This window comes from Oryx dammah, unplaced genomic scaffold (genome assembly GCF_014754425.2).
Source record: "Oryx dammah isolate SB20612 unplaced genomic scaffold, SCBI_Odam_1.1 HiC_scaffold_14, whole genome shotgun sequence".
Classification (NCBI taxonomy): domain Eukaryota; kingdom Metazoa; phylum Chordata; class Mammalia; order Artiodactyla; family Bovidae; genus Oryx; species Oryx dammah.
Window position 1 is genome coordinate 17,712,296 of NW_024070198.1, and position 25,630 is coordinate 17,737,925.

General features: G+C 48.3%; 1 protein-coding gene across 1 annotated transcript in view; it reads right to left on the reverse strand.

Moving 5' to 3' along the window:
- Window positions 1–3,742, reverse strand: part of SLIT1 (slit guidance ligand 1) — a 171,800-nt gene extending 168,058 nt beyond the window's left edge. The window contains exon 1 of the mRNA XM_040254163.1: window positions 3,546–3,742. Within this exon, the coding sequence (XP_040110097.1) occupies window positions 3,546–3,742 (197 nt within the window). The remainder of the gene's footprint in view (window positions 1–3,545) is intronic.
- Window positions 3,743–25,630: the final 21,888 nt, after the last annotated feature.

Genomic DNA, 25,630 nt, shown 5'->3' on the forward strand with positions numbered 1-25,630 from the left:
CCACCCCCATTGAAGGAGGCTCCAGACACAGGCGGCTAAACTGGGAGAAGGCAAGGGCCTCCCAGGCCTTGGCAACTGGCAGGGAGCTAGGGCAGAGGATGGACTGGCTAAGAGGCAAGGGAACTTATCGAGGAGGCAGGAACGTAGATCCCCAGGGCCCAAAGAGCAGGGAAAAGTGCTGGACCTGGAGGAAAACAGGAGTCAGCAGGCCTTCCCAGGGCCCTCTCACCGTCCTCAAGCCTCTCTCCTCTCTGCATCCTACACCTACAAGGAGCGTCAGTGGCAAGCCTGGAATACAAGTGTCCAGGGTCGAGGGGAGAAGTGGGGTCCACGGGCACTGCACACTGTCTGAAACACTCTAGTCCAAAAGATTTTTTTAATTAAAAAAAAAAAAAACCAACTGAAAGCCAAGGTCCTTGAGTGGAAGAAAATACAATATTGGCCATGATGGGGTCCCCTGAGTCTGGGCCCTACAAAGAGACGAGCTCCCAGGCCTCCTCCACCACACCCCCAACCTTGCCCTGGATTTCAATTGTTCCTCTGCAGTGAATTATTCAGCATCCCTTCCCCACCAGCCCAACCAGCCCAGAGACCCTCTGGCTGAACCCATTTCCTCAACAGCTCTGGAGCCCGATCAGCCTCTTCCCAGAAGTCCCTGCAGCAAACCAATGACAATTTCTTCCCACGTGAGGAGACGGGCTGGACCCTGAGGTATGGAATACATGATCATAAAGTTGCTGGGCTGCACAGGCTGCGAGAGAAACTGCCCGGAGGACAAAAGACAAACGAATGCACAGCTGCGGTCTATAAAAATTTCACAGCCTCGGAAGAAGCCGCTGTTTCGGGCTCTGATACTGCATGACACCCATATTGATTAGACAGAGCATTTGCCACAGTTATTTTGAGTCTGCCCAAGGCCTCTTTTCAGGATGTGCTTTTCCTCTTCAAATGGCTCTTCCACGGCCTGTCTGTTGAAAATACAGACTCCCTCGGCTTTCACAGCCTTTCCCACTCTGAGAAGTCTTGCTCATAGCAAGGTTCAGACCTGACAACTCACTCCTGGGTCCCAACCCTGAAGTCTCTAAAGAAAAAATCTAGATAGAGATAGGCCTTCCTGACCCTTCCCAACCTCAAGTCCCACCATATCCCCCTGGACGCGGCATGTTTCAGCCCCGGAGCAAACTGGTCCGTTTGCCCAGCAGGCCGGGCACACTCACATTTGCAGGCCTTTCGCTCATGCACTCCCTGTCCGGGCCACCTGCCCCTCCCCTTGGCAAAATCTGACCCAGTCACTGATGGGTCCCAAGGTACCCTCATAAAACAGTCTATTCTCTGAGAACTTCCTTCACCTGAGAAAAGGCCTTCTAATCCCAAAGCTTCCCCCATGACCCCACTCTGCTGCCAGAGTTTACAGTTCCGTGTCCCCTGCCCCATCCTCTCAACGGTACATTCCTTGAGAGCAGGGATTGCTCACTCCCAGCTGGAGCCTCAACACCCAGGGCAGCTACTGGCTCCCTAAATGTTTGCTGACTTCAGTAACAAGACTCTTCTCCTGATCCTATCATAATGAAGATGGCGCTCATTTAGCAGGCCTCACAATGTACCAAGCACTTCCCACACATTATCTTCAGTCCTCACAAAAACCAGAGACCTTATGTATCAACAGCCTCCTTTTCCTGATAGAAAACAACGGCTCAGAAAAGTTAAGTAATTTGCCCAAGGTCACACAGCAAATGACTGACTTTACACCAGGAAATTTCACTTACATCTCATTCTGATTTGCAAGAATTCAAGAGTTCATAAAAGTTAAAACAGACCTTGTCCTCAAATTTAAAGGTGGAGAGAGAGCAAGAAAGGAGATGACTTCAAGACTCAGACCCAAAAGCAAAGGAGAGGAGGTAAAATTCTCAGACCTAGGCTGCTACCAGGGTAACAGCTACAGGAGAAATGCCCGAAGGACAAGGCAAAGGAACAGAGAGGAAGTCCAGAGGGAACAGGTGTGGAGGGTGACCCTGCAGCCTTGGGGATCCTCTAGAGAGATTTCTGACCTTCAGTTCCTCTCCAGGACCACACAGGATCTCCAAGGAATGTCAGTTTGTTCTAGCCTCTGCTGATGCAGCGTCTTTCCCCAACATCACAACACACACACGCGCACACACACGCACACGCACACACACACACACACACACACTTGCCTCAATTCCCATCTAGATTGCATCTAGATTGCAAATTCTCTGAACCCTCCACGGGAATTTTGCAGTCTCAGCCAATGTGCTCATTGCTGACCTTGGTACAGAGTTTGATCCAGGAGACCGTTCTCCCCAGGGTCAGGTTTCTGCCTCTGACCAGCTGGGAGTCATGAAAATACGCTCAAAAGTTCTCAAGAGTCACTGCGGGGGCCCAGGAGTGTGAGAAGAAGGCGGGTTTCAAAGGGGCTGGCAGCCTCCTCCCAAGTCCAGTTCAAAAATCTCTCAAGGCAGCCACCTCTACACGCAGCACAAAGGCCCCACATGAGACCAAAAATCTACACACACAGCCCGTGGACATGGAGATTCTCCCAGCTTCGTGCGAATGACTTAGGTGACCCCACAGATCCCAGGAATTCACATACACATATTCTGCAAGATAATTGGGGAAAACAAATTATATAGGTCTATAAACACACAGGCAAGCTAACCACATACACACATGCTAACCACTCACAGGCTACAAAGCTTAGCCAGTCTAGAAAGGGCTGAGTTTTCTCAAGAATTTAGAAGTGGGAGACAACAGGCTAAGAGAAATAACGTTTTTTTTATGACTTGTCATGGTCAATGTCTTTAACCTGTGTCTCCCACTCCTAGTTCCTGACCTCTCAGCATTATTCACGGACTCCTGGTCCAGGTCACATCTACCCCACTGTGGGTGCTGAATATAACATATCCCAAGCCTCAAACCCCAATTCCTCAAGTCCATTGTCTGGGTTGGGGATGGCTGGATGTGTGGTGGGGGACCATGCCTCCCACCTGCAAAGGAAAAATTCTAAAGGCTCTGCGGCAAACAATGGGGAGCAACGTGGGTGTAGGGGGGGGACTAGAAACTTCAACTCCATCCCCTCCTGCTGCCCGTCAGCAACCTGCAAGCACTCAGAGCCCAAAGGCACACCTTCCACTCAGAACACAGACCGAGCCCGATGTGCCCAGAAGGAGCCACGGTGCCTGGTGAGCAGGAGGCACGTCCCTCCTGGGGCCAGCAAGGCTTTCTGGCGCCAATTCATAGGCGCCCTGGAGAACCCAAGTGCTGGCCCAGTGGGAAGGCCTGCGATACCGAGAGCGCAGGGTGCAGGTGTGAGGATGGGAGCTGACAGCCCCCCAAGGGCCCTTCGAATCCCAAGAAAGGGAAACGGCAGCGCTCCTGGCTCCTGGCCCCTGGCAGGGACTGACTCCTTTATTCGTTGCAGAGCCCAGGCCCCCACGGTCCTGCCCCCATCTTTGGCCCTGAATTGCGTCGGGGTGGGAAGGCAACCTCCGGGCTCCCCGCGGGCTAAGGATGGGGGCCATACTCACAGGCGCTCCGTGTTCCGCGGGATGTTCTTGGGAACGGCCCGCAGCCCGGTGCCGTGGCAATCCACCGTGGTGCCAGCGCAGGTGCAGAGGGCGGGGCACCCCGTGGCACCCAGGCGCCACGAGGCTGCCCACAGCAGCAGCCAGAGCGCGGGCTGGACGAGCAACGCCGAAGGCCCCCTCGGGGGTGTCAGCGCCATGGTGCCCTCACCGCGTCCCGCTTCCGTGCCAGACGGCGGCAGCCGCTCACCATCCCCGTCCGGGGTGGCCTCCAAGTGCAGTCCCGGGGCAGAGCCACCGAGAGACCGTGAGCTTGTACGCTGCGCCCTTGCGGGCTGGGTGGCACCTTGCTCCTCCAAGCGCCGGCGCCTGTGCGCGGACGGAGGGAGCGCGCCTTGGGCGGAGGGCGCTCGGCTTCTCTCCGTTTCTCGCTGGCTGCGTCTCCCTCCCTCCAGCTCCCAACTGACTGCTGCGAGGAGGAAAATGGGCAGGCCCCGCGCGCGCACGCACCCCGCGCACACACACATACACACACACACTCACACCCGCACGCTCGCTCCCACCCGGCAGTCATCCATCAATCGAAAAGCACAGAACCAGAGCCAGACTCCTCCCCGCCCTCCCCCACGCCCCCTCCCCGCCCCCGCCTCCCGACGACCACTCGCCCGCCGCTGCCGCTGTGAGCGGGCTTACAGTTTCAAAGGTGGAACATCCGAGAGCCGGCAGGGGCTGCGGGGGAGTGGGGGGCCCACAGTTCGACCTGTCACGTCCCGACCTTCGCCAGCTTTACACACACACAAACACAAACACACACACACCGAGGATGCACACACTTGGACGCAGGCACCCGGCACCCACAACCGCAGCTGCTGGTCCAGAGTAGGGGGAGGGGATCTTCTTTTGAAGCCTGGACCCTCTTCCCCAGGAGACAGCCCAGCTTTCCCGACGGCAGAAACGGCTCTAGGGCCCCACCAGACTTGCTTTTTCAGTTCTTGGTGAAGGGACGCTCCCGAGCCCCCGGTGACCTCTCTGAGTCACCTACATCACTTAGCCTGGGACTTTAAGGGTGGAAAAGGAGAACCAGGCTCTGTGTGTGTCTGTGGCAGGGGGTGGGGGTGGGGGCGGGGGGTGGCAGTGCACAAAGGCCAAAGGCCAAGCAAGTTTCCTCCCCTCCCTCAACACATTCTCTGACAAGATGGCAGCAACCCCACTTCTCCAAGGGGAGTGCAGAAGTTAACTTCCCCCAGAATGAGAGTGACTCTGGAAGATATTATTTCTGCCCATTAGGCAATGCTGGCTTCCCAGAATATCAATAGGGGTTGGAAAGCCTGCAAATATCTTAGTGGGTTCACACCAGGTTCCTCCATTGTGAAGACAGATGAAAATGATCCTGTCATAGAAGGATTGCTGTTAAGACCAGTGTGGACCCAGATGTGAACAGGAAATCCAAGTGGAGAGAGAATTCACCTCAACTCAGAAAAGATAAGGACCTCCCCCAAATCAAGGAGAGCTGTTGATATCCCCTAGAAAACCCAGAAGTTGTTTGTCTGTGAGCTGGGGGCCCTAATTCGAGATTGCCTAGAGCCCAAGAAGAAGAAGCAGTTGAGCAGGTCCAGAATCAGCTCTCTTCACTGGAGTTGGCTACCTATGTTTCTGCTTGAGAGAAACCAGAAAGAAAAGGTAAATGATCCAGGAGGTGCCAGGGGTAGGTTCAGCAGGGTACGGTTTATCAGAGTGTATTGATAGATTCCACAAGATTAAACCGCATCACTCACTGTGTACCAAGGCTCAAGGGTTTTCTTTTTCTTTTCTATCTTGATGAAAAATGTCCAGTATCTCTACTGTCATAGACAGAACTGGGACCAGTGTGTCACAACTACTGTGACTGATTTTATGGGCTGTTGACGGTTCTTTTGGGTTTTCACAGTCCTGCCCGTGACCTCTAACTAGGGCCATGGGTCCTGGAGCACCAATTCGGTGACAGTTCAGGGGGAAGGGATTTTCTCAGGGTCCCTGTGTGGTGTGATCTTAGAGAAAGTAGTGAAAGTGAAAGGGTTAGTTGCTCAGTTGTGTCCAACTCTTCGTGACCCCACCGGCTGTAGCCCGCCAGGCTCCTCTGTCCATGGAATTCTCCAGGCAAGAATTCTGGAGTGGGTTGCCATTACTTTCTCCAGGGGATTGTCCCAATCCAGGGATCGAACCTGAGTCTCCTGCATTACAGGTAGATTCTTTACCTTCTGAGCCACCAGGAAAGCCCTCTTTCTCGAGGGTCCCTGTGTGGTATGATCTTAGAACCTTCCCACAAGTCAGGCCAGAGCTTGCTGTCTGCAAGGGCCTTTTCTCTCTTCTCCTTCACAAAAATTCCTTCTCCTTCTCCACAGGCCCTCAGCCCCTTTCCTCTTCTCAGACCTCCCCCCTGCCTCAGGCAGAGAGAAATCCTCATTCCTCCGTTTTATCCCCTCAGCTGGATCTCTGTTTACACATGTGGCTCCTCCTCTGACACCCCTCCTGGGACAGAGGCACCCCCCTTCTTCCCCTGTCCCCCTGCAGCTTCCTCATTTACTCGCTTTGGCACTTAACCTAGCACCTGGCACTTAGTAGGCCTTTCACAGACGTCTGGTCTCCAACCTTCTGCTCCAGCGGTGCCTCTCTGGGCCCCTGACTTCAGAAGACTCCTCAGAAGCCAGGACCCATGTGGGGAGGATGAGAGTGTTGATTAACGGGCAACATGCCCTGGGAGCTTCAGAGTGGCAGGGTGGAGAAGCAGGCAGAGGGGTGAGAGCAGGCAGGAGGCTGCAGCATTAGCCCTGCCAGTGGCTCCTGAGAGTCAGCCACAGCATTAGAAGCTTTCAGACAAGCCTGGACAGTGAATCCCAAGGAGGTCTTAAGCCAAATTGTCACTGCCTGGCAAGGCCTGGCCTTTCCTTTAATGGGGAGAAGGAAAAAGGGCCCCTCAGACCCAGGACAAAGACTCCCCCTGCCAGCCCATCATGGGAGGCCCTGCCCCAGTGGCAAGGCAGCTCCCCAACTTGGCTCCCATCCCCAGTTCCTCCACCCTAGAACCTGGCTAGCTCCCCGATTCTGGAAGCAGCTCACCATGAATGAACGCAGCTCATTAATGTTCCCAGCACATTTACTCGTTAAACAACCGCCTGGCCAGCCGCACACCCCCTACCCCACCCGTTTGCTTTTTCAGCTTCCTCTCCCATGCTCCTCCCTCTGTCGGATCTCCCTACCCCCTCCCTACAGTCGGGCCACCTGCTCCCTCTGCACGGCTGGGGAGGAGGCAGGCCTGTCACATTGCTCCTGCCAGGAAGGCTCCTCCAAGCCCCTCTCTGCCCACTGGCCGCCAGCAGGGCAAGCCCTCAAGGGATGCTTGGGGCTGGGTCTTTGTAGTCCAGCGGTGTGAGCCTCCTGGGCATCCCCTCTGGACTTGAAGGCCACCTCCTGCCTGTAACTCTGGGAGAAAGTGCCTCCTTCTGGCTTTCTGCACCACCAGCCCCTCTAAAGCACAAGGTGGGGAGCCTGGATGAGGCTCACTGTGGTTTGGATTTCCAAACTGCAAAAGGCAAGAATGAGACAGAAAGCCTGCTACTTAGGCATTGATTAGACACCATTTATTGACTACGTGTGTACTATGCGCATTGTACTGGAAGTCAGCAATTCTGCAAGGAATACAAATGGCCCTGGCCTTCAGGGGTCTGACAGTCCAGCAGGAGAATAGAAAGAAAAACGCACTCAGCGTGATAGGTGGCATACTCAGGGAATGTGGAATTGCTAGAGAAGCTAGAGCGTGAGACCTGGGGTAAGGCTGGAAGACTTCCTGGAAGAGGAAGCAATTGAGCTGATTTTTGAAGGATAAATAGACATTAACTATATATATATATATATATGGATCTTAAGAATTGTTGTACTATGCTTAGTCCCTCAGTCATGTCCAACTCTTTGCAACCCCATGGACTGTAGCCCACCAGGCTTCTCTGTCCACAGGATTCTCCAGGCAAGCATATTGGAATGGGTTGTCATTTCCATCTCCAGGGGATCTTCCCAACCCAGGGATCAAACCCAGGTCTCCCACATTGTGGGCAGATTCTTTACCACCTGAGCCACCAGGGAAGCCCGAGAATACTGGAGTGGGTAGCCTATCCCTTCTCCAGGGGAACTTCCCGACCCAGGAATCAAAAAAGGGTCTCCTCCTTTGCAGGCAGATTCTTTACCAGCTGAGCTACATTGGTAAACAGCAGAAGAGGAAGGAAGACTTTCTGCCCAAAGAGAACTGCATGAGGTAAGGCACACAGACAGCAGCAGCATCCTCAGTGGCTGAGCTGTGGCAAGTTCCATCAGGCTGGTACCTGCCAGGTTCAGGTGGGGAGTACTGGCAGAGGTCTGGTGCTGCCATTCTCTCTGGTTTCTTGGAATGTCCCTTGAACCAGTGACAGCGGCCTCCAAGGAGGGGAGTCAGTGGTGGCAGGGGCAACTTGAGCACATGTTGTTGTCGTTTTCCACTGTTTGGATTTGTTTACCTGTGTAGTATGACATCATCCTCTATTACCACCTAAACATTTTTTTTTTAATTCCCAGGGATGCTTATTACAAATACCTACCCCTAGGACCCACCCAAGACCTTAATCAGAACCTTCTCTGTTAGTAAGCTGGAGCATGAAGAAGTGCAATTCTGACGCAGGTGGTTCCAGAGACAGTGATCTAAGAATCAAGGCCGAGTGTGCTGAGTTAATGAGTTTGAACTTGGCCCTGAAAACTCTGGGGAGTCATTGAAGGAAGGGGGCCTGGCAGGAACAAAGGGTCTGAGGCCTGCCTGCCTCCCTCCTCTCCAGTTTCCACACGCTTTTAGCCAGGATGAGACACATCAAAGAGAAAGATAGTCATGGGGGAGTGGGAGGGGAGGGGCAGGGCAGGAGCCTTGTGGCAGTGGTCAGAGTAGCTCGATCAAAAGATGTCAGAGCTGGAAAGGGATTCATAAGTGATCAGATCCAAACAGCACTGACCAGTTGGTGGCCCAGAGAAGAGAAGCAACTGAACCTCACAAAGGAGTTGCAGGGATGAGCCATGGACGAGGCCACATCTTGTTCCACTAGACCCATACCTGGGTGGAACCCAGCATCAGTACTCCATCCCAGACTCTCCTCCTGACCCTGTCAACCTCACTGGGACTGAGAAATCAGGAGTCCCTGGAAGGTTGTGGAGGCAGAACCCAGGATATTTTGGCTTTAATCTCTAACCCCCTTGGTAGACTCAAGTTTAAAGGAGGCTGGACCATTTGAGGCTGTCAATGACAAAGCCTGGAGCACACTCCTAAGGTTACTGGCCTTTATAGAAGCCTCCATTGCATCCAGAGCAACTCTGGCTGATGAAGCTGAGGTGAACACCAGCTCTTCCCAACTCTGTGGATGCTTCAGTGACGATTCTGCACTGGCAGTGAGATGAGGCGCCACAGGGAAGAACTATCTGGAAATCCCTGGCCACTCTCTCTGTGTGCAGCAATTTTCTCTCCTCTCTCCCCTGAGACCACTAGCCCCCTTAGCCTCCCAAACTCTCACCTTTGACTCTGAAACTCAGCTTCACACCAGATTCCGCCTGGGTGCCCCTTTTGCTCTATGGCCTGGAAACTCTCTCCGGGCTACAAGCTGGAGGCAATTACAGTCTCACCACCTTTGTTTTCCCTCTTAAAGGAATCATCGTCCCATATGACCAGTTGTCCAATGTCCAAAAACGATTGTTTCATATCTTTTTTTTCTGGTTTTTTAGTTGTTTAAAACAGGATGGTAAAGTTGGCCCATTGCTCCTTCTTGGCCAGAAACAGAAGTTTGTGAGAGATTTTTTAGCAATCCTCTGTACCCTAAAAACACTCCCAGTGTGCTGCGGAGAGAGAAGCAATTACAGGATTCCGACAAGTATCCTGAACTTGCCAGAGAGGAAGTGCCTCAGCCTGGCTGGGGGTGGTGTGTGTGGGCGGGGCGGGGGGGGGGGTTGCTGCTTCTCTCAGTTGAAGAAGCTCCTCCCACTCTCTGTGCGTGAAGGTCCCCACGCCAAATCCCCGTCCATCATCCTCATCCTAAACAGCATCTTCTCAGGGCAGCCTTCCCTGACCCGCTTAGGGGTTAAGTCAGCCTCCTGGCCTGTCGTGTGATCTCCTGGCTCACCATGCCTCCCCTAGAGCATGAAATCGTCATTTGTAATTGCTTGTTTATCCATCTCTCTTCCCCTCTAAGCTGAAGCGACAGGTTTGCAGCTATCTTGTTCCCTATTGCCTGTTCAGGGCCCTGCACTTGGGAGATGCAGGGAAATAAGTATATTTTACTGAATTGTAGGGAGGCCATTCTGGAGAGAAGGAGTCTTGAGAATAAAGGCACAGAAAAGGCAGACCTCCAGTCAGAGTGGAAGCAATGAAGAGGCACATTTGGCTAGAGAGAGAATTCCTTGGGGAACAATGAGATTGAATCGGGGTGTGAGAGAGCAGGCTGCTGAGGGACTGCAGGGCAGGCTGAAATCCTCTATGGGAGCCAGGCTGCAGGCCTCCAAAGTCCAAGAAAATGACAAAAACTGGCATCTGGGAGCTCATTAATTCCCCTGTATCTTGAAGTTTTCATCTGTAAAGAATAATCCTGACAGCTAACATTTCCATTGTGCCTGTAAATTCTAAGGGCTTATACTATTTCAAGAGTTTTGCACAAATCATTTAATTCTCCCAATAAGCTTATGAGGTGGATGTTATTTTTACAAATGAGTATGTTCAAAGCACAGAGAGGTTCAGTAACTTCCCCAAGGTCACACAGCACAAAGGTAGCAGAGGTGTGGTGTAAAATAGGGATAAGATCAACCTCCGAAAGAGGGTGTGAGATTGAATGGAAAGTACATATGAAAGTGCCTTATGCTGTCCTGGCATGTGGAAAATGTGTTCATTTCAAAAAACACCCCAAACTGGTAAGAGTTTTAGGTTAGGGGAAAGGTCTGTCTAGAGATCATTTCTTCTGACAAACACTGTATTATTAATTTTGCAGCACTTTCTTCTCTCCTTTTTTCTTCAACTCCTTCTGCAAATGACGCTTTCTGTGTCTGCCTAGCAAAGTAACTGACACAAAGTCCACATATTCTTCAAGCTTTCCTTGTCTTCATGGACCATCTGCTGGATCTTCCAACCTCAAAGGTAGTAATCATTCTCCAACTGAACAAAAACCTAAGTTCAGCAGCTCATAGCCTGAAAACATTGAATGTATTTCATCGTAAATCTAATTTATTTTTTAAAAGCATCAAAATAATAACATCATTGAAATTGTAGATGATTTTTAGCCTCTTATTTTATACTCTTCTCTATTTCCCATATTTTCTATAATAAACAGGCTATAACCAAAAATTTAAACATTATTATAGAAATAAAAATGTAGTTACTAAATCTGTAATTATTGCCTGAATACAATTACCATTAAATTTAATATACCAAATCTAATGATTTTATGAGCAAATAAATGTGCTAAATAATACATTTTACATTCCTGCACTTTCGGAGCTGCTATAGATCTGCAGAGGGGGCTTAAAAAAATGATGACTTGTATGAAAAATCTAGAACATACTAATTCATAGAAACAGAGAGCAGACTAGAGGTTATTAGGGGCCAGAGGGAGAGGGGAGGGAAAGTTACTACCTGCTGAGTAAAGTTTCCATTTGGAGTGATAGAAGTTTTGGAAATAGTGGTGACAGTTGTGTAACACTGTAAATGTATTTAATGCCACTGAATCATATGTTTTAAACAATGGTTAAGGGACTTCCCTGGTAGTCCAGTGATTAAGACACCACACTTCCACTGCAAGGGGCATAGGTTCGATCCCTGGTCAGAGAACTAAGATCCCACATGGTATGGCAAAAAAAAAAAGAAAAAAAATTATAAAATTTTTAATGGTTTGAATGGCATTTTTAAATATATGTATAATTGAAAGTGAAATTCGCTCAGCTGTATCTGACTCTTTGTGACCCCATGGAATTCTCCAGGCCAAAATATTGGAGTGGGTAGCCTTTTCCTTCTCCAGGGGATCCTCCCAACCCAGGGATTGAACCCAGGTCTCCTGCATTGCAGGCAGATTCTTTACCAGCTGAGCCACAAGGGAAGCCCATATGTGTAATTACCACAACAAAAAATAAGTGATGGCTCAGTTAAGGGAGTAGATATGGCTTAAAAAACCTTCTCCTTCCAAAGGTCCTTGTCTCCTGCTGCCCAGGAAGGGCTCGATCAATGATGAAAACAATAGTGATCACAAACGAGGACCACTGCCTGGAGAAACTTGCTCACCATGGACCACCAACAGGGACAGGGGACTTGGACGTGAATGCACGCGGTCTGACTCCAGATGTCACAGCTGTAACCACTTCACTGCACGCCACCGTGACAGCGCTGTCGCTATAGATTTTCTACAAGACATGAATCATCTGCAGGTAACCTGCAGGGAGGTGCTGTTATCCCGAGGCACAGACAGAATCAGAATGAGCTGGCTGCCAGTGTATGCAGCCAGGTGGGGAATCCAGGAAAGCTTTATTCTCAGACCCAGGCTGAAAGGTGGACTGGTGTCTGCAAAGCCCAGTCAATGATAGCGATTGGAAACAATTTGCACAGTATTGAAATTGAGTCGAAGGACCGGGGAGGAGTTTTCAGGGAGGGCAGGAAGAATTTTTTTAAAGCAATTGTTAGGCTGCTTTGGGCTTCTGCCAAGCCAGTTTGATTCCTTGGAGGGTCTCTCAGCATCTTCAGTGAACATTCATCAACTGGCCTGGGCTAGCTGGGGCAACGGCCTGGAACCTAGCGTCCTGGGATAGTGTCTGTTCACAGACACTTGCCCCCTTCTGACTTCCCCTTGGCTGGTTGCAGATGGGGCACCTGGGGGGTTCCCAGGAGAGAGAGCAGGGCAAGGGTGCCCGGAGGTCAGGGTGAGGCCATCTGGACCCGCTGTCTGTGTCTGCTAAGAGGGGCTCGGAGTTTTTGTTGGATCCTCAGAACAACGTCTGTGGACAATTAGGGGTCGGGGCTGGCGGGACAGAGCCCCTCTGGGAGGATTCAGGCGCCATCTGCATGGGACTGAGGGCAAATTTGCACCCAGGCGAGCAGGTCCAACTCTGTGAATAAGTCTAGGAGCCCAGCCACTCTGTCCTCAGCTTCCCTTGATGGGGACAGATACATAGTGCCCCAGCAAAGCACAGTATAAGGCTTTTGCTTCTCCGGAAACAAGTACTGCAATGCCCAGATTTTACAGATAAGGAGATAGAACCTCTAGAGGAGAAGTAAGACACCCAGGGTCAGGAGCTGATGGGGACAGAGCAGAATGCCCTCTGTTTACCTCATCACCATGATGTGTACGTTGAGACTATGTGTCTGCCTGCCTGCCTATCACATCAGCTTCCACACCATTCACGTTTACAGGCTAACACTCGCTCCACTACCTGGAACTTAGTAAATACTCAATGAATGTTTGTGAAACAGAGATGAACTGGGATAGGAAGCCCAGGTCCTCAATCTTTGAGGAAAGACAAAATTTAGAAATCCAGGAATAGTAAGCTGTTCCCCACCAGAGTGGCTAGAGTGTGGATAAACAGAACCAACCCAGCTATCTGGGGAGGGGCACCCAGGCAGCTCTACTCCTTTCTGCAGTCAAAGTCGGTTCTGCTGATCCCTTGGAGAAGGAATTGGCAACCCACTCCAGTGTTCTTGCCTGGAAAATCCCATGGACAGAGGAGCCTGGAGAGCTACAGTCCATGGGGTCACAGAGTCAGATACGGCTGAGCATGCACACACACAAATATTCAGTCCGTAACAGTACCTAGCAGAACTGAGGGGTTTAGCTCACCAAACAACATGTACAAGAATATTTATAGCAGCCTCATTCATAAAAGCCCAAGTCTGGAAGTGACTCAAACATTCAGCAACAGAAATGGATAAATACATTGTGGTGGATCATTATAACAGAATAATGAGCAAGAACAAACCACAAGCAACATGAATGAATCACACAGGCATTATGCTGAGTGAATGAAGCTAGATATGAAAATACATAACGTTTAATTCAATTTATATGAAGCAAAACATAAGCAAAAGTAATCTACAGTGATAGAAATCAAAATAATGATTGCATTTGAGAGAACAGTGATGAAAAGGAGCATAATGGAGACCCTGGCCTTCCAGAAATATTCTGTATTTTTATCTAGGTGATAGTTGTGTGTGTGTGTGTGTGTGTGTGTGTGTGTGTGTGTTTGTAAAATATACCAAGTTGTACACTTAAAATTGTGCTCTTTATGAAGGCTATATCCTAATGAAAAAAGAAAAAAATAATTTTTATCAGGGATGACATGTATGTGGTGGGCTTGCTACCAAGGTCCCCTCCCTTGCCCATTAATTGCCCATTAATATTAATTAACCACCACTGCTTTTTGTTGAGTTCAGCATCAGAACCATTCTCGATTCGGCACTCCAGCCAGTCAGCTTTGAGAAGAAAACAATTGATGTTCCTTCATGTATACACAAGTATCTTAATTAAGAGAGAAACTATGATGCTATCATCTTCAATTTGTTTCTCTATGCTTTGAGAAAGCCTGGTGGCAGGCTCCCTGAATATTATGTTCATTTCTCAGGAGAAAGTGGCTTGGGAAGAATGTACTTGGAACCTGGAGGATGAGGGCGTGAGGGGCACACACTGGGAGGGAGCCCCCTGACCAAGGGCTGGGGAAGTAACTCAGTATCACAGATAATAGAGTGTGCTCAGTCGTTCAGTTGTGTCTGACCCTTGTGACCCCATGGACTGGAGCCTGCCAGGCTCTTCCATCCATGGGATTTCACAGGTACGAATACTGGAGTGGGTTTCCATTCCCTCCTCCAGAGTATCTTCCCCACCCAGGGACTGAAACCAGGTCTCCCGCACTGGCAGGCAGATTCTTTACAACTGAGCCACCTAGGAAGCCCCACAGATAACTGTAAGGCCCAGCATAGGCAAGAATTGACAGTACCACATAAAACAAACTGATCTTTCTCTACTAGCAGAGAATGGGGAAGCAAGAGGAGGGAGGGAAAGGCTGGGCTGCAGGAGATGACACCTCTCAATTTGACCAAGGTCCTCTGGCAGCTGGAAACACAGCCACACTGTAAGCAGTCACCCCAGCTCCTGGTGAATTATCAGGGGTGCTAACTCTCCCTGTTCATTCTTCACAACTTACAAAACCTTCTAATGAATATCTTCTCTGCCATACAACCACTTGATCTGAACAAAGTGTAAATACCTTTCCTCCATTTGAAATTTTAAAACTGAGGTTTAAAATGCTGGAAAAGGTGTGGAGAAAAGAGAAGCCTCTTTCACTGTTGGTGGGAATGTAAATTCATCCAGCCACTATGATGATCAGTGTGGAAGTTCTTAAAAAAAAAATAAACAATGCCTGTCATGCACAGCACGTGTGTGGGGCACCTGGATTCTTAGACTACCTGCTTCTGGGTCCAGGTTTCATACCTAGCAGAGCAGTTCCCTGACTGTGATCTATTGAAAGTCAGCCCTTGACCCAAGGGTTGATAAAATTTTAAAAAGGGGGGAGGGGGGATTTTTTTACTAAAAACTAGAGTTAGGATCCAGCAACCTCACTTTTGTACATAAATTAATAGAAAAACTGTAACTCGAAAAGACATAGGCACCCCAATGTTCGTAGCAGCACTGTTTACAATAGCAAAGACAAGGAAATAACTTAAATGTCCATCAACAGATAAATGGAGGAAGAAGACATGGTACACGTGTACAGTGGAATATTACTCAGCCGTAAAAAAGAATGGAATAAAGCCATTTGCTGCAATAAGGATATACCTAGAGATTATCAAATGAAGTGAAGTAAGTCAGAAAGAGAAAGCTAAATGTCATATGATATTCCTCATGTGTGGAATAAAATATTTATGAAAATTCTAATATTTATGTAACAGAAACAGACTCACAGACATAGAAAACAAACATATAGTTACCAAAGAGGAAAGGTAACGGAGACATAAATTAGGAGTTTGGGATTAGCAGATACGAACTGCTATATATAAAATAGATAAACAACAAAATCTTACAGTACAGCACAGGGAACTATATTCAATACCCTGTAATAAATCATAACAGAAAAGAAAATAAAATATTGTGTATATATATACATATATCCAAATCACTTTGCTATACACCAGAAGCTAACACAACATTTTAAATCAACAATGCTTCCATTTTTAAAAATTAATTAATTAACTAAAAGAAAAATGATAGAGACAAAAAACCCTAAAACTTAGAGATATCATGTAATTCATAGACACTTTGTTAACTAAGTTAACAATTCAAGATTCAAACCCAAGCCTGCTTTACTCCCAATAAAGGCTCCTTCTTTGTCTTTTCCTTTAGTTTGAGTTTTTATTTTTACATCAAAGCTATACATGCAGAAAAATGGTCAAATCATTCTATAAGATTTGTTATAAAAATAACAGGGCCCCCAACCCCCAGCCCTTTTGCTTTCCTCAGAGTCAACAACTTTGACCTCTTTAAACTGATTAATTTATAATTGATCTCCACTATATATAGAAAATAGACCCACACCAAGTTGAATCACTGTGGGGTTTCAGCATACTGAGAGCACAAAGAAGATGCTACAAGCTTCCAGAAAGAGTAGAAATCATGTCACCTGAAAAGAGCTGGAAATTCTAATGGCCTTGATCCTCTCAACAGCAACACTGGAACACAGAAAGCAGTGAAATAATACCTTCAAAATTCTCAGTGAAAATGATCCTCAACTTAGAATTCTATACACAGCCAAACTATCAATCAACTGTGAGGGTAAAATAAAGACATTTTCAGATATTCAAGGTCTCAAAATATTGACTTCTCCCATCCCTTTCCCCAAGAAGTTCATAGAGGATGCTCAATCCTTCCCAACTCACCCAACATTTTGTTACCATCAGCCCTTTTCTGTTATCCCTATTCTTGTAGATCTTATACCTTTAAAAAAAATCCTTTTTCTGTCAGTTTAATAGGACTCTAAGGGAGAAAAACAGAGAAGGCAATGGCACCCCACTCCATACTCTTGCCTGGAAAATCCCATGGACAGAGGAGCCTGGTAGGCTGCAGTCCATGAGGTCACTAAGAGTCTGACATGACTGAGCGACTTCACTTTGACTTTTCACTTTCATGCATTGGAGAAGGAAATGGTGACCCACTCCAGTATTCTTGCCTGGAGAATCCCAGGGATGGAGGAGCCTGGTGGGCTGCCGTCTATGGGGTTGCATAGAGTCGGACATAACTGAAGTGACTTAGCAGCAGCAGCCAGGGAGAAAAAGCAGACCAACTCCATCAGTTATCATTACTCAGAAGTTATCTGCTTTTATTCATTTTCATAAGCCATGGACACTTTCCTCAAACAAAAGAAAGTGAAGTCGCTCGGTCGTGTCTGACTCTTTGCGACCCGTGGACGGTAGCCCACCAAGCTCCTCTGTCCATGGGATTCTCCAGGCAAGAATACTGGAGTGGGTTGCCATTTCCTTCTCCAAAATCTTATGCAAAAGACAAATATCGGAGACACACGAAGGTCATACGTATTGCACTGCTTGTAGCACAGTTTCTCCCCATTGACTAACAGCTAAGAAAGTTGCTGCAGCTATTTAATGGGAAAGAAATGATCAAATTAGAACAACACCATTTTGTGCCCGTAAATTAATTAATGGATCTAGGCACTGAGTATCAGCTACTGTTAACACCCCCTACGGCACACACACAAAATGAGAATGGGACATTATATGTACTTTTTGATGAGAGAACATGCTACCACCTAGAGTTGCCAAAGAATCAAAACCTGAAATGTCTGGATCCAGCTCTCAATTTACTGGAATGACAGAAGGACAGAAGGGCATGCTGAACTGCATCATCAGAACACAGTCTGCAAAACCCAGGCTGGGCAAGGGCAGCTGTTCCTCCACATATAAGTTAAAAGAGGAGGAAAGAGGAATAGAGGGAGAGTCTTGGATTGAAAGAGATTCAAAAGATACATCGAATCAGAAAGAGGGCGAATGCACACCCGTGTTCATGGCAGCACTATTCACCAAAGCCAAGAGGCGGCGACCACTCAGATGTCCATCGAGGGATGAATGGGTAAATAAAATGTGATGTAGAAGTGCAATAGAATGTTATTCAGCCTTAAAAAGGAAGGAAATTCTAATACATGGTACAACATGGATGAGCCCTGAGGACTTTATACTCCGTGAAATAGGACAGTCACAAAAGGACAGACACTGGATGGTTCCTCTTATATGAGATATCCACAATAGTCAGATTCAGAGAACTCAGAGAATGGAGGTTACCAAGGGAAAGTGGAATAGGAGCTTGCTGTCTAGAGAGTCAGTTTTGCAAGATGAAAAACTCTAGAGACTTGTTGCTGAACAGCGTGCCTACACTTAACCCAAGTGAACTGTACACCTGAAGACAGTTAAGATAGCGAATTTTATGTTATGCTTTTTACTATAGTTAAGTTTTTAAATTTAACTTTCAAAAGTGGGTAAGACTAAATGGCAGATTGAAAAAGGTGCCTGCGGTTGATCACATTATATAGAAATGGAGGGAGGTGATCATCATAAAGGCTGGGACGGAATGAAGGGGTGATCATCATAAAGGCTGGGATAGAGCCACTGGGAGAGGGGAAAGGAGTGGCATGTTGGGACAGGCCATGAGGAGGCTCCTGGAGCTCCTGACCTAGGTGCTAACTGACTAAAGTGGTCACCCAATAATCATCATCATGTTATGTATAACGTGCGTTTCCTACAGGTTTCTGTGTCTGTTTTGAATGCAATTAAAAAGCAAGACAAAAATACTAAAGAAAAGAAAGAAAGTTGCTGCCATCCTGTCAGCATATTCTGGCCAAATAGTTCTTTCATCTGAAAGAGGAGAGTTTGGGAGCGAGGTGACTGGAAACTGGGTCTACCTCACCTCCCCATCGCTGAGTACTTTTGCAAAGCCCTGTGTCTCCCCACTGCCTTCAAAGCCCCGGTCCTGCACACACACAGCCCCCATCCACCCACAAGGGACATTCTCACAAAGCTACAACAGCTGAGCTCTGCCTGGGGTCACAGAGGGAAACAGGACTGGGCAGCGTGACAAGCCAGGGTTTCGCCCACATGAATGCAGAAAATAAGACTCGGACGCTTTTGTTGTCAGCTGTCAAATTTCATTTTCTGGTTCCCAAATTCTCTGATGTGAATTCTGCTAAAGTCCTTGAGCCACCATAATGTGCCGTCACAGGGTCACGACTGCACCGGCTTTCTGTCAGTCTACACCATGAGGGTCCCAGCACGGAGTCCTTGACGCTTACACAGCCTGCAGCATGCACAGGAGGCTGCTGGGGGTTGTAGTTGAGAGGACAGCTCTGGCTCAGGCTGCCCAGCTTTAAATCTGGCTTAGGTGACAGCTGCTTATGGTCTCAGGGCCTCTGTCTCCCCACACATTAAGTGGGGCTTGTATTTCATAAGGTTGTTATGGGGCCTCAATAAGCTAAAATACATCAAGTCTTCAAAAAGAGAGCCTGGCTCAGGGTAAGGAATCAGTACTTAGTAGTAGAGGTAGTAGTTATTGTTCCGTTTCAAGGATGTAACCCTACAGAAGACCTAAATAGACATTTATCCAAAGAAGACACAAATGGGGAATAGCCACATGGAAAGATCTCCTCATCGCTAATTGTTAGAGAAATACAAATCAAAACTATAATAAGGGACTTCCCTGATGGTCCAGTAGTTAAGAATCTGCCTTGCAACGCAGGGCACACAAGTTCAATCCCTGGTCGGGGAACTAAGATCCCACATGCAACGAGGCAGCTAAGCCCACACGCCACAACCACTGAGCCCACGTGTCACAACTCGAGAGAAACTGCATTCAATACTGTGTGATAAACTATAATGGAAAAGAATGTGAAAAAGAACGTTTATATATATATCACTGAGTCACTTTGCTGAATAGCAGAAATTAACAACATTATAAATCAACTTCAGTGCAGTTCAGTCGCTCAGTCATGTCCGACTCTTTGCGACCCCATGGACTGCAGCACTCCAGGCTTCCCTGTCCATCACCAACTCCCGGAGCTTGCTCAGATTCATGCCCATCAAGTCGGTGATGCCATCCAAACATTTCATTCTCTGTCGTCCCCTTCTCCTGCAGCCTTCAATCTTTCCCAGCATCGGGGTCTTTTCAAATGAGTCAGTTCTTCGCATCAGGTGGCCAAAGTATTGGAGTTTCAGCTTCAGCATCAGTCAATGAATATTCATGAATATTCATTCCTTCTAATGAATATTCAGAACTTATTTCCTTTAGGATTGACTGGTTTGATCTCCTTACAGTCCAAGGGACTCTCAAGAGTCTTCTCCAACACCACAGTTGAACTATACATTAATAAAATTTTTTAAAAATAATAATAATGCTGCAAGGTACATGGGGTATATTTATCTTTTTAAGTTAGTGCTTTCATTTCTTCTAGATAAATTTTCAGAATCATACAGTAATTCTATTTTAATTTTTTTGAGGAAATTCCATACTTACTGTTTTACACTGCTTAAGCTGACCCTGGACAAGTCTTCTGTTACATTAAAAGCCACCTACAAAGACTAGGCAGGCAGCTGACACTTGCAAGCAAATGCTGATACCAGGCATCAAATCCCAAACCTTAAATGTCTTTCAGTACCACCACTTTCACCCTAAGATTTGGGAATGATTGTGCTCATTTTACAGTGGAGGGAGCTGAGAACCAGAGATGGAAAGGAACTCGCTCTGTCACCCGCTAAGAGCCTGGTAGACTTAGAACTGAAACCCAAGTCTTTAGCACTCTTTCTTCTGCACCTACAGTGTGGAAGAGTTTGGCCATCATGTTCATGGGAGCTCTCCATCACAAGAACAAGAGACGTAAGCAGGGCCAGCCTCAACTTCAGACGGCATGTATTGGTTCTCCTCTCTCTCCTCTTTGCTTCTCTGTGACATCTTGCCTTCAAATCAGCTGCCCCTCTAGGCTAGACTGACCAGCAGCCTTAGTCTCACATCCCAGTAGCCAAAGGCCAAAAAGGACAAAGGTCTCATTTTTCCCAGCCTGAGTTTTATTGGCCAAATAAAACTTGGGCCACAGTTCACCCTTGGGTTGCTCCTTGTATGAGTCTGAATCCTGGTTCTGTGGCTTGAGTAATCCAATCTCTCTATGCCTCAATTTGCCCATTCTGAAATGAAGAAAATAATTGTATTTGCTTCACTGGGAAGCTATGAGACTGATTCTTCCATTAAAAACAAAAAACAAAAACACATTCCAACGACATGTTAGGCAAGGTTTAGGTTCTGGAGCCATGGTAGAGGACAAAGAGACCCCTCTCTGCCCTCATGGGGTGTATGAGTGAGTGAAAGTGAAAGTGAAAGTCCGACTCTTTGTGACCCCACGGACTGTATAGTCCATGGAGTTCTCCAGGCCAGAATACTGGAGTGGGTAGCCTTTCCCTTCTCCAGGGGATCTTCCCAACCCAGGGATCAAACCCATATTCTTTACCAGCTGAGCCACCAGGGAAGCCCCATGGGGTGTATAGCCTAACAGTAAAGACAGACATGAAATAGACAAATGCATGAACAAATATCTCTATTACAAGTCTTGTACAGGACAAGAATAAAGCTCTGTGGGAGAGAAAGAAAGGGGACCTAGCTCCAATTAAACAAGCCTGACGCTGGGTGTGGTGTGGAATGAACAGTCTATGGGAGCTGTAACACAGGTTCTTGTTCAGCATCTTCTCAACCATCTGGCCTCCCCACAGCAACGTCCCTCAAGGAGAAGAGCCGGTGATTTGGCTGCCCTGCTCTCCATCTCTGCGACCAGTTTTGAGTCTCCTAGGGAGTGGAGAGAAAGCGCGATGCTTGTGCTGGGACAGCAGAAGTGTGGCTGGTCGCAGGCGGCCGTTCCCGGTGGGAACCCACCTCGTCCGCAGAGGCAGCCCCTTCTGGCTCCAGTGAGGCCCCGACCGGGAGGCCTGCAGAGGCGCTGGTGGCTTCTCAGGCTCCAGGCTCTCCCCAGCCCCTTCCCCGGGCCCCGAGTCAAGCCCTAAATGAAGGCCTGCTGGAGAGAGATTTTCTGCATAACAAGCCAGCTTTCCACTCAGCAGTGCCAAGCTCTGCTGTCGTTGCAGCCCCTGGCCAGAGGGACGAGGGCCCTGCCTGGCCCCAAGCCGTGGGGCTGTCTCTTGTTTCCTGGTGACTGCCTCTGGAGGGACCATTTGCAAAACTCTTCATGATCCAAGATGTGTCTGTGGACATGCTGTGCCCCGACCGGGCTCCTCTGGGGCTGTCTTCCCATCCCTCTTGTGCTGACATGCTGTTTCTTCAGGGAAGAAGGGCCAAGATTCACTGGGTTGGATTAATTGTCTCAGACTCTGATTCGGACTCTGTTCCTGTTCCTCTGATCACTGTCACCACTGCCCTGATCTCGGCTCAAGGCCCCAGAACCCTAATCAGGACCCCAGGGGCAGCCCATCCAGTCGGGCCTCCTCCCCTTGTCCACCACAGATGGCCAAAGGGGCTGCCTGGAGCACACATCACGCCATTTGCCACCCTTTGATGGTGTCTGGATCCGAATAATCTGAACCAGTACCCTTGATGGAGCCAGCAGGGAGTTCTCAGCAAGTCGAGTGTATCATGCAGGGTTTGCCTAGAACGTCATACACTCTTTTCATCCAAGATTTTCCCAAAATGTGCCCTCCTCATGCATTAACTTATCCATCGTGCATTAATTTATCCATTAAATAATGAAAGCCTTCTATATGCAAGCTCCTTTGCTGGGCCCAGGGATGTGATGGTAAGCCACACAGCCACTCCCCAGGAGTTCGTGGTCCAGTGAGGGAGGCAGACATCACTGGAAAATCGAGAATCACCAGTTTATAGGAATCACCCAGCGCAGTGAGAGCTGAAGGAACCATGTGGATGCTGAGAGATTAACAGAAAAGCGTGACTCTGCTGGGAGTCAGAAATGAAGTTCACCCTGACATGGGATAAAGGGTAGGCACCATGCGGGGGAAGACTAGGGGGAGGGGGAGAGCTTCCGGACAACAGCCCTGAGGCCAGAGGCCACCTGCAGCCTCTGAGGTCTGAGGACCTGGGTGGCAAGTGGGCAGAAAGCACAGTGGTAGGCTGGAGAAAGAAGTGGTTACAGCCAGATAGGTATGTCAGGAGATTGCTCTTGACAGGGGGCCCGAGGAGCCCTGAGAGCTTAGAGGAGCTCAAACAAGGCTTGAGCCCTCTTGAGCAGGAGGGGTAAGAATGAAAACAGAAAATTTGGTGAGATATGACACAGGCTGGACTGATATCGCCACCACACAAATGCTGGTTCAAGAGGACTTTATTTTTTACCTTTGTATTATGGAAAAAAATTTAAATATATCAATGTAGCTATAACAGTATAATGAACTGCCCTGAAGCCCTCATCCAGCCGCTTCAGCAATAATCAACCCAAGCTTGCTTCAGCTACACCCCCCACACATCCCTCATCCCCATTAGATTGTATTGAAGCAAATCCCAGCTGTATATTTCACCATAAATATTTCAGTATGTACCTGTAAAACAAAGGACATTTTTGGTGGGGAGATCTTCTTTTTTTAGTTGGGGCATGAGGAATCTTTATTGTCACCCTGCTTATTTAACTTCTATGCAGAGTACATCATGCAAAATGCTGATGAAGCACAAGCTGGAATCAAGATTGCCGGGAGAAATATCAATAACTTCAGATAGGCAGATGACACCACCCTTATGGCAGAAAGCAAAGAGGAACTAAAGAGCCTTTTGACGAAAGTGAAAGAGCAGATCGAAAAAGCTGACTTGAAACTCAACATTCAAAAGACAAAGATCATGGCATCCAGTCCCATCACTTCATGGCAAATAGATGGGAAAACAGTGGAAACAGTGAGAGACTTTATTTTCTTGGGCTCCAAAATCACTACAGATGGTGATTGCAGCCATGATATTAAAAGATGTTTACCCCTTGGAAGAAAAGCTATGAGCAACCTAGACAACATATTAAAAAGCAGAGACATTACTTTGCCAACAAAGGTCCATGTAGTCAAAACTATGGTTTTTCCAGTAGTCATGTATGGATGTGAGAGTTGGACTATAAAGAAAGCTGAGCACTGAAGACTTGATGCTTTTGAACTGTGGTGTTGGAGAAGACTCTTGAGAGTCCCTTGGACTGCAAGGAGATCCAACCAGTCTTTCCTAAGGAAAATCAGTCCTGAATATTCATTGGAAGGACTGATGCTGAAGCTGAAACTCCAATCCTTTGGCCACCTGACGTGAAGAACTGAGTCACTGGAAAAGACCCTGATACTGGGAAAGATTGAAGGCGGGAGAAGGGGATGAGAGGATGAGATGGTCAGATGGCATCACCAGCTTGATGGACATGAGTTTGAGCAGACTCCGGGAGCTGGTGATGGAGAGGGAAGCCTGGCGTGCTGCAGTCCATGGGGTTGCAAAGAGTCGGGCACGACTGAGCGCCTGAACTGAACTGACTGACCTGAAGGATCTTCAGTTGCAGCAGGTACACTCTTAGCTTCGGCATATGGGATCTAGTTCCTTCACCAGGATCAAAGCTGGGCTCCTAGCATCAGGAGCTCAGAGTCTTACCCACCAGACCACCAGTGAAGTTCCATTTAAAAACAATTAATGAAAATACAAAGGGAAATTTTTAAGGCTTGATGTGGTGATAGTCAGTCGTATCCAACTCTTGCAACCTGTAGCCTGCCAGGCTCTTCTGTCCATGGGATTCTCCAGGCAAGAATACTGGAGTGGGTTGCCCTTTCCTTCTCCAGGGGATCTTCCCAACCCAGGGAATGAACTTGGGTCTCTGCTTTGCAGGCAAATTCTTTACTAACTGAGCTGCAAGGGATGCCCTACTTATAGTCAAACTACCACTCAGAAAAAGTCATCCCTCTCACTATTTCCTTGCACCGATGCCAGCACTTTCTTAGAAGAAAGAGATTTCCCCAAGTGCCTCATCCTAAAACATTAAAGAGAGCTAAACCTTAAATCCAGGTTCATTTCATGAAAGGAAGCAGCTACATTACTAAGTCTGTGGAAATCTAATGGACACCCCCTGGTGATACCATGTGCCCAGCAAGCTGGATGCTCAGGACAGGAGGAGGTAGGCCCCTAAACTCCCCACTGGCTTCCCGGGCAGGCCCTGGGTCATTGGGGCAGATGGAGAAAGGGCTTCCATAGCAGTGAGAGGCTCCAGAAACAACCCAGAGGAAACCGAGAGGGAAGGATTGTCAGGCGCTTCCTCCACGGTCAGGCCTAGGTGCCAACACCTCCCCACTTAGGCCTGCAAGTGTCTCCTGTTTGAGCTAAAACCTGGGGACTCCCTGTCTTGCTGGTCCTCAGGTGTGTTCTCCTGCCTCACAGGGAATCATTGGCCCCACGGTCACACAAATATACAGCCTGCACCCACGGGATTCCAAGTTCAGAGAATGGTTCCCGTCTTCTGCTGTGAGAGGACAGCATCCGCAGTTCCAGAATCCTCTAGTTCCCAGAGCAGCGTGAGCCCTGGCATTACCCAGTTAGGATGGACCTCCTAATACAGTCGTCTATTCTCAGCCCTTGAAAGAGGCAGCTTCCCTTCTTCCACGCCCTCCATCATTTACAGAGCCTACTGTGCTCCGTGCATTAGGCCAAGCCTGGGAGACACAAAGGTGAATTAGACTCGGGCCCTTCGCAGAAGGAGCTCACCATCTCCGAGAGAGACAGGCATATGAACACGGTGCAATTGGACCAGAGAGAGAGAATGCAGTCAAGAAGTTGTAGGAATTCAGCCTGTGGAACAAAGAGCTCTGCTTGTGAGAGCAAGGCATCTTGGGGGACGTATCTTTTAAGCTGGGTCTTTTTGGGTCGGGGGGGTCCACACCTCACAGCATGTGGGACCTTAGTTCCCCTACCAGGGATCGAACCCATACCCCCTGCATTGGAAGGTGAAGTCTTGACCACTGGACCACCAGGGAAGTCCCTGAGTTGGGTCTTGAATGACACTGGGGAAAGTCGGAGAGGGGGACT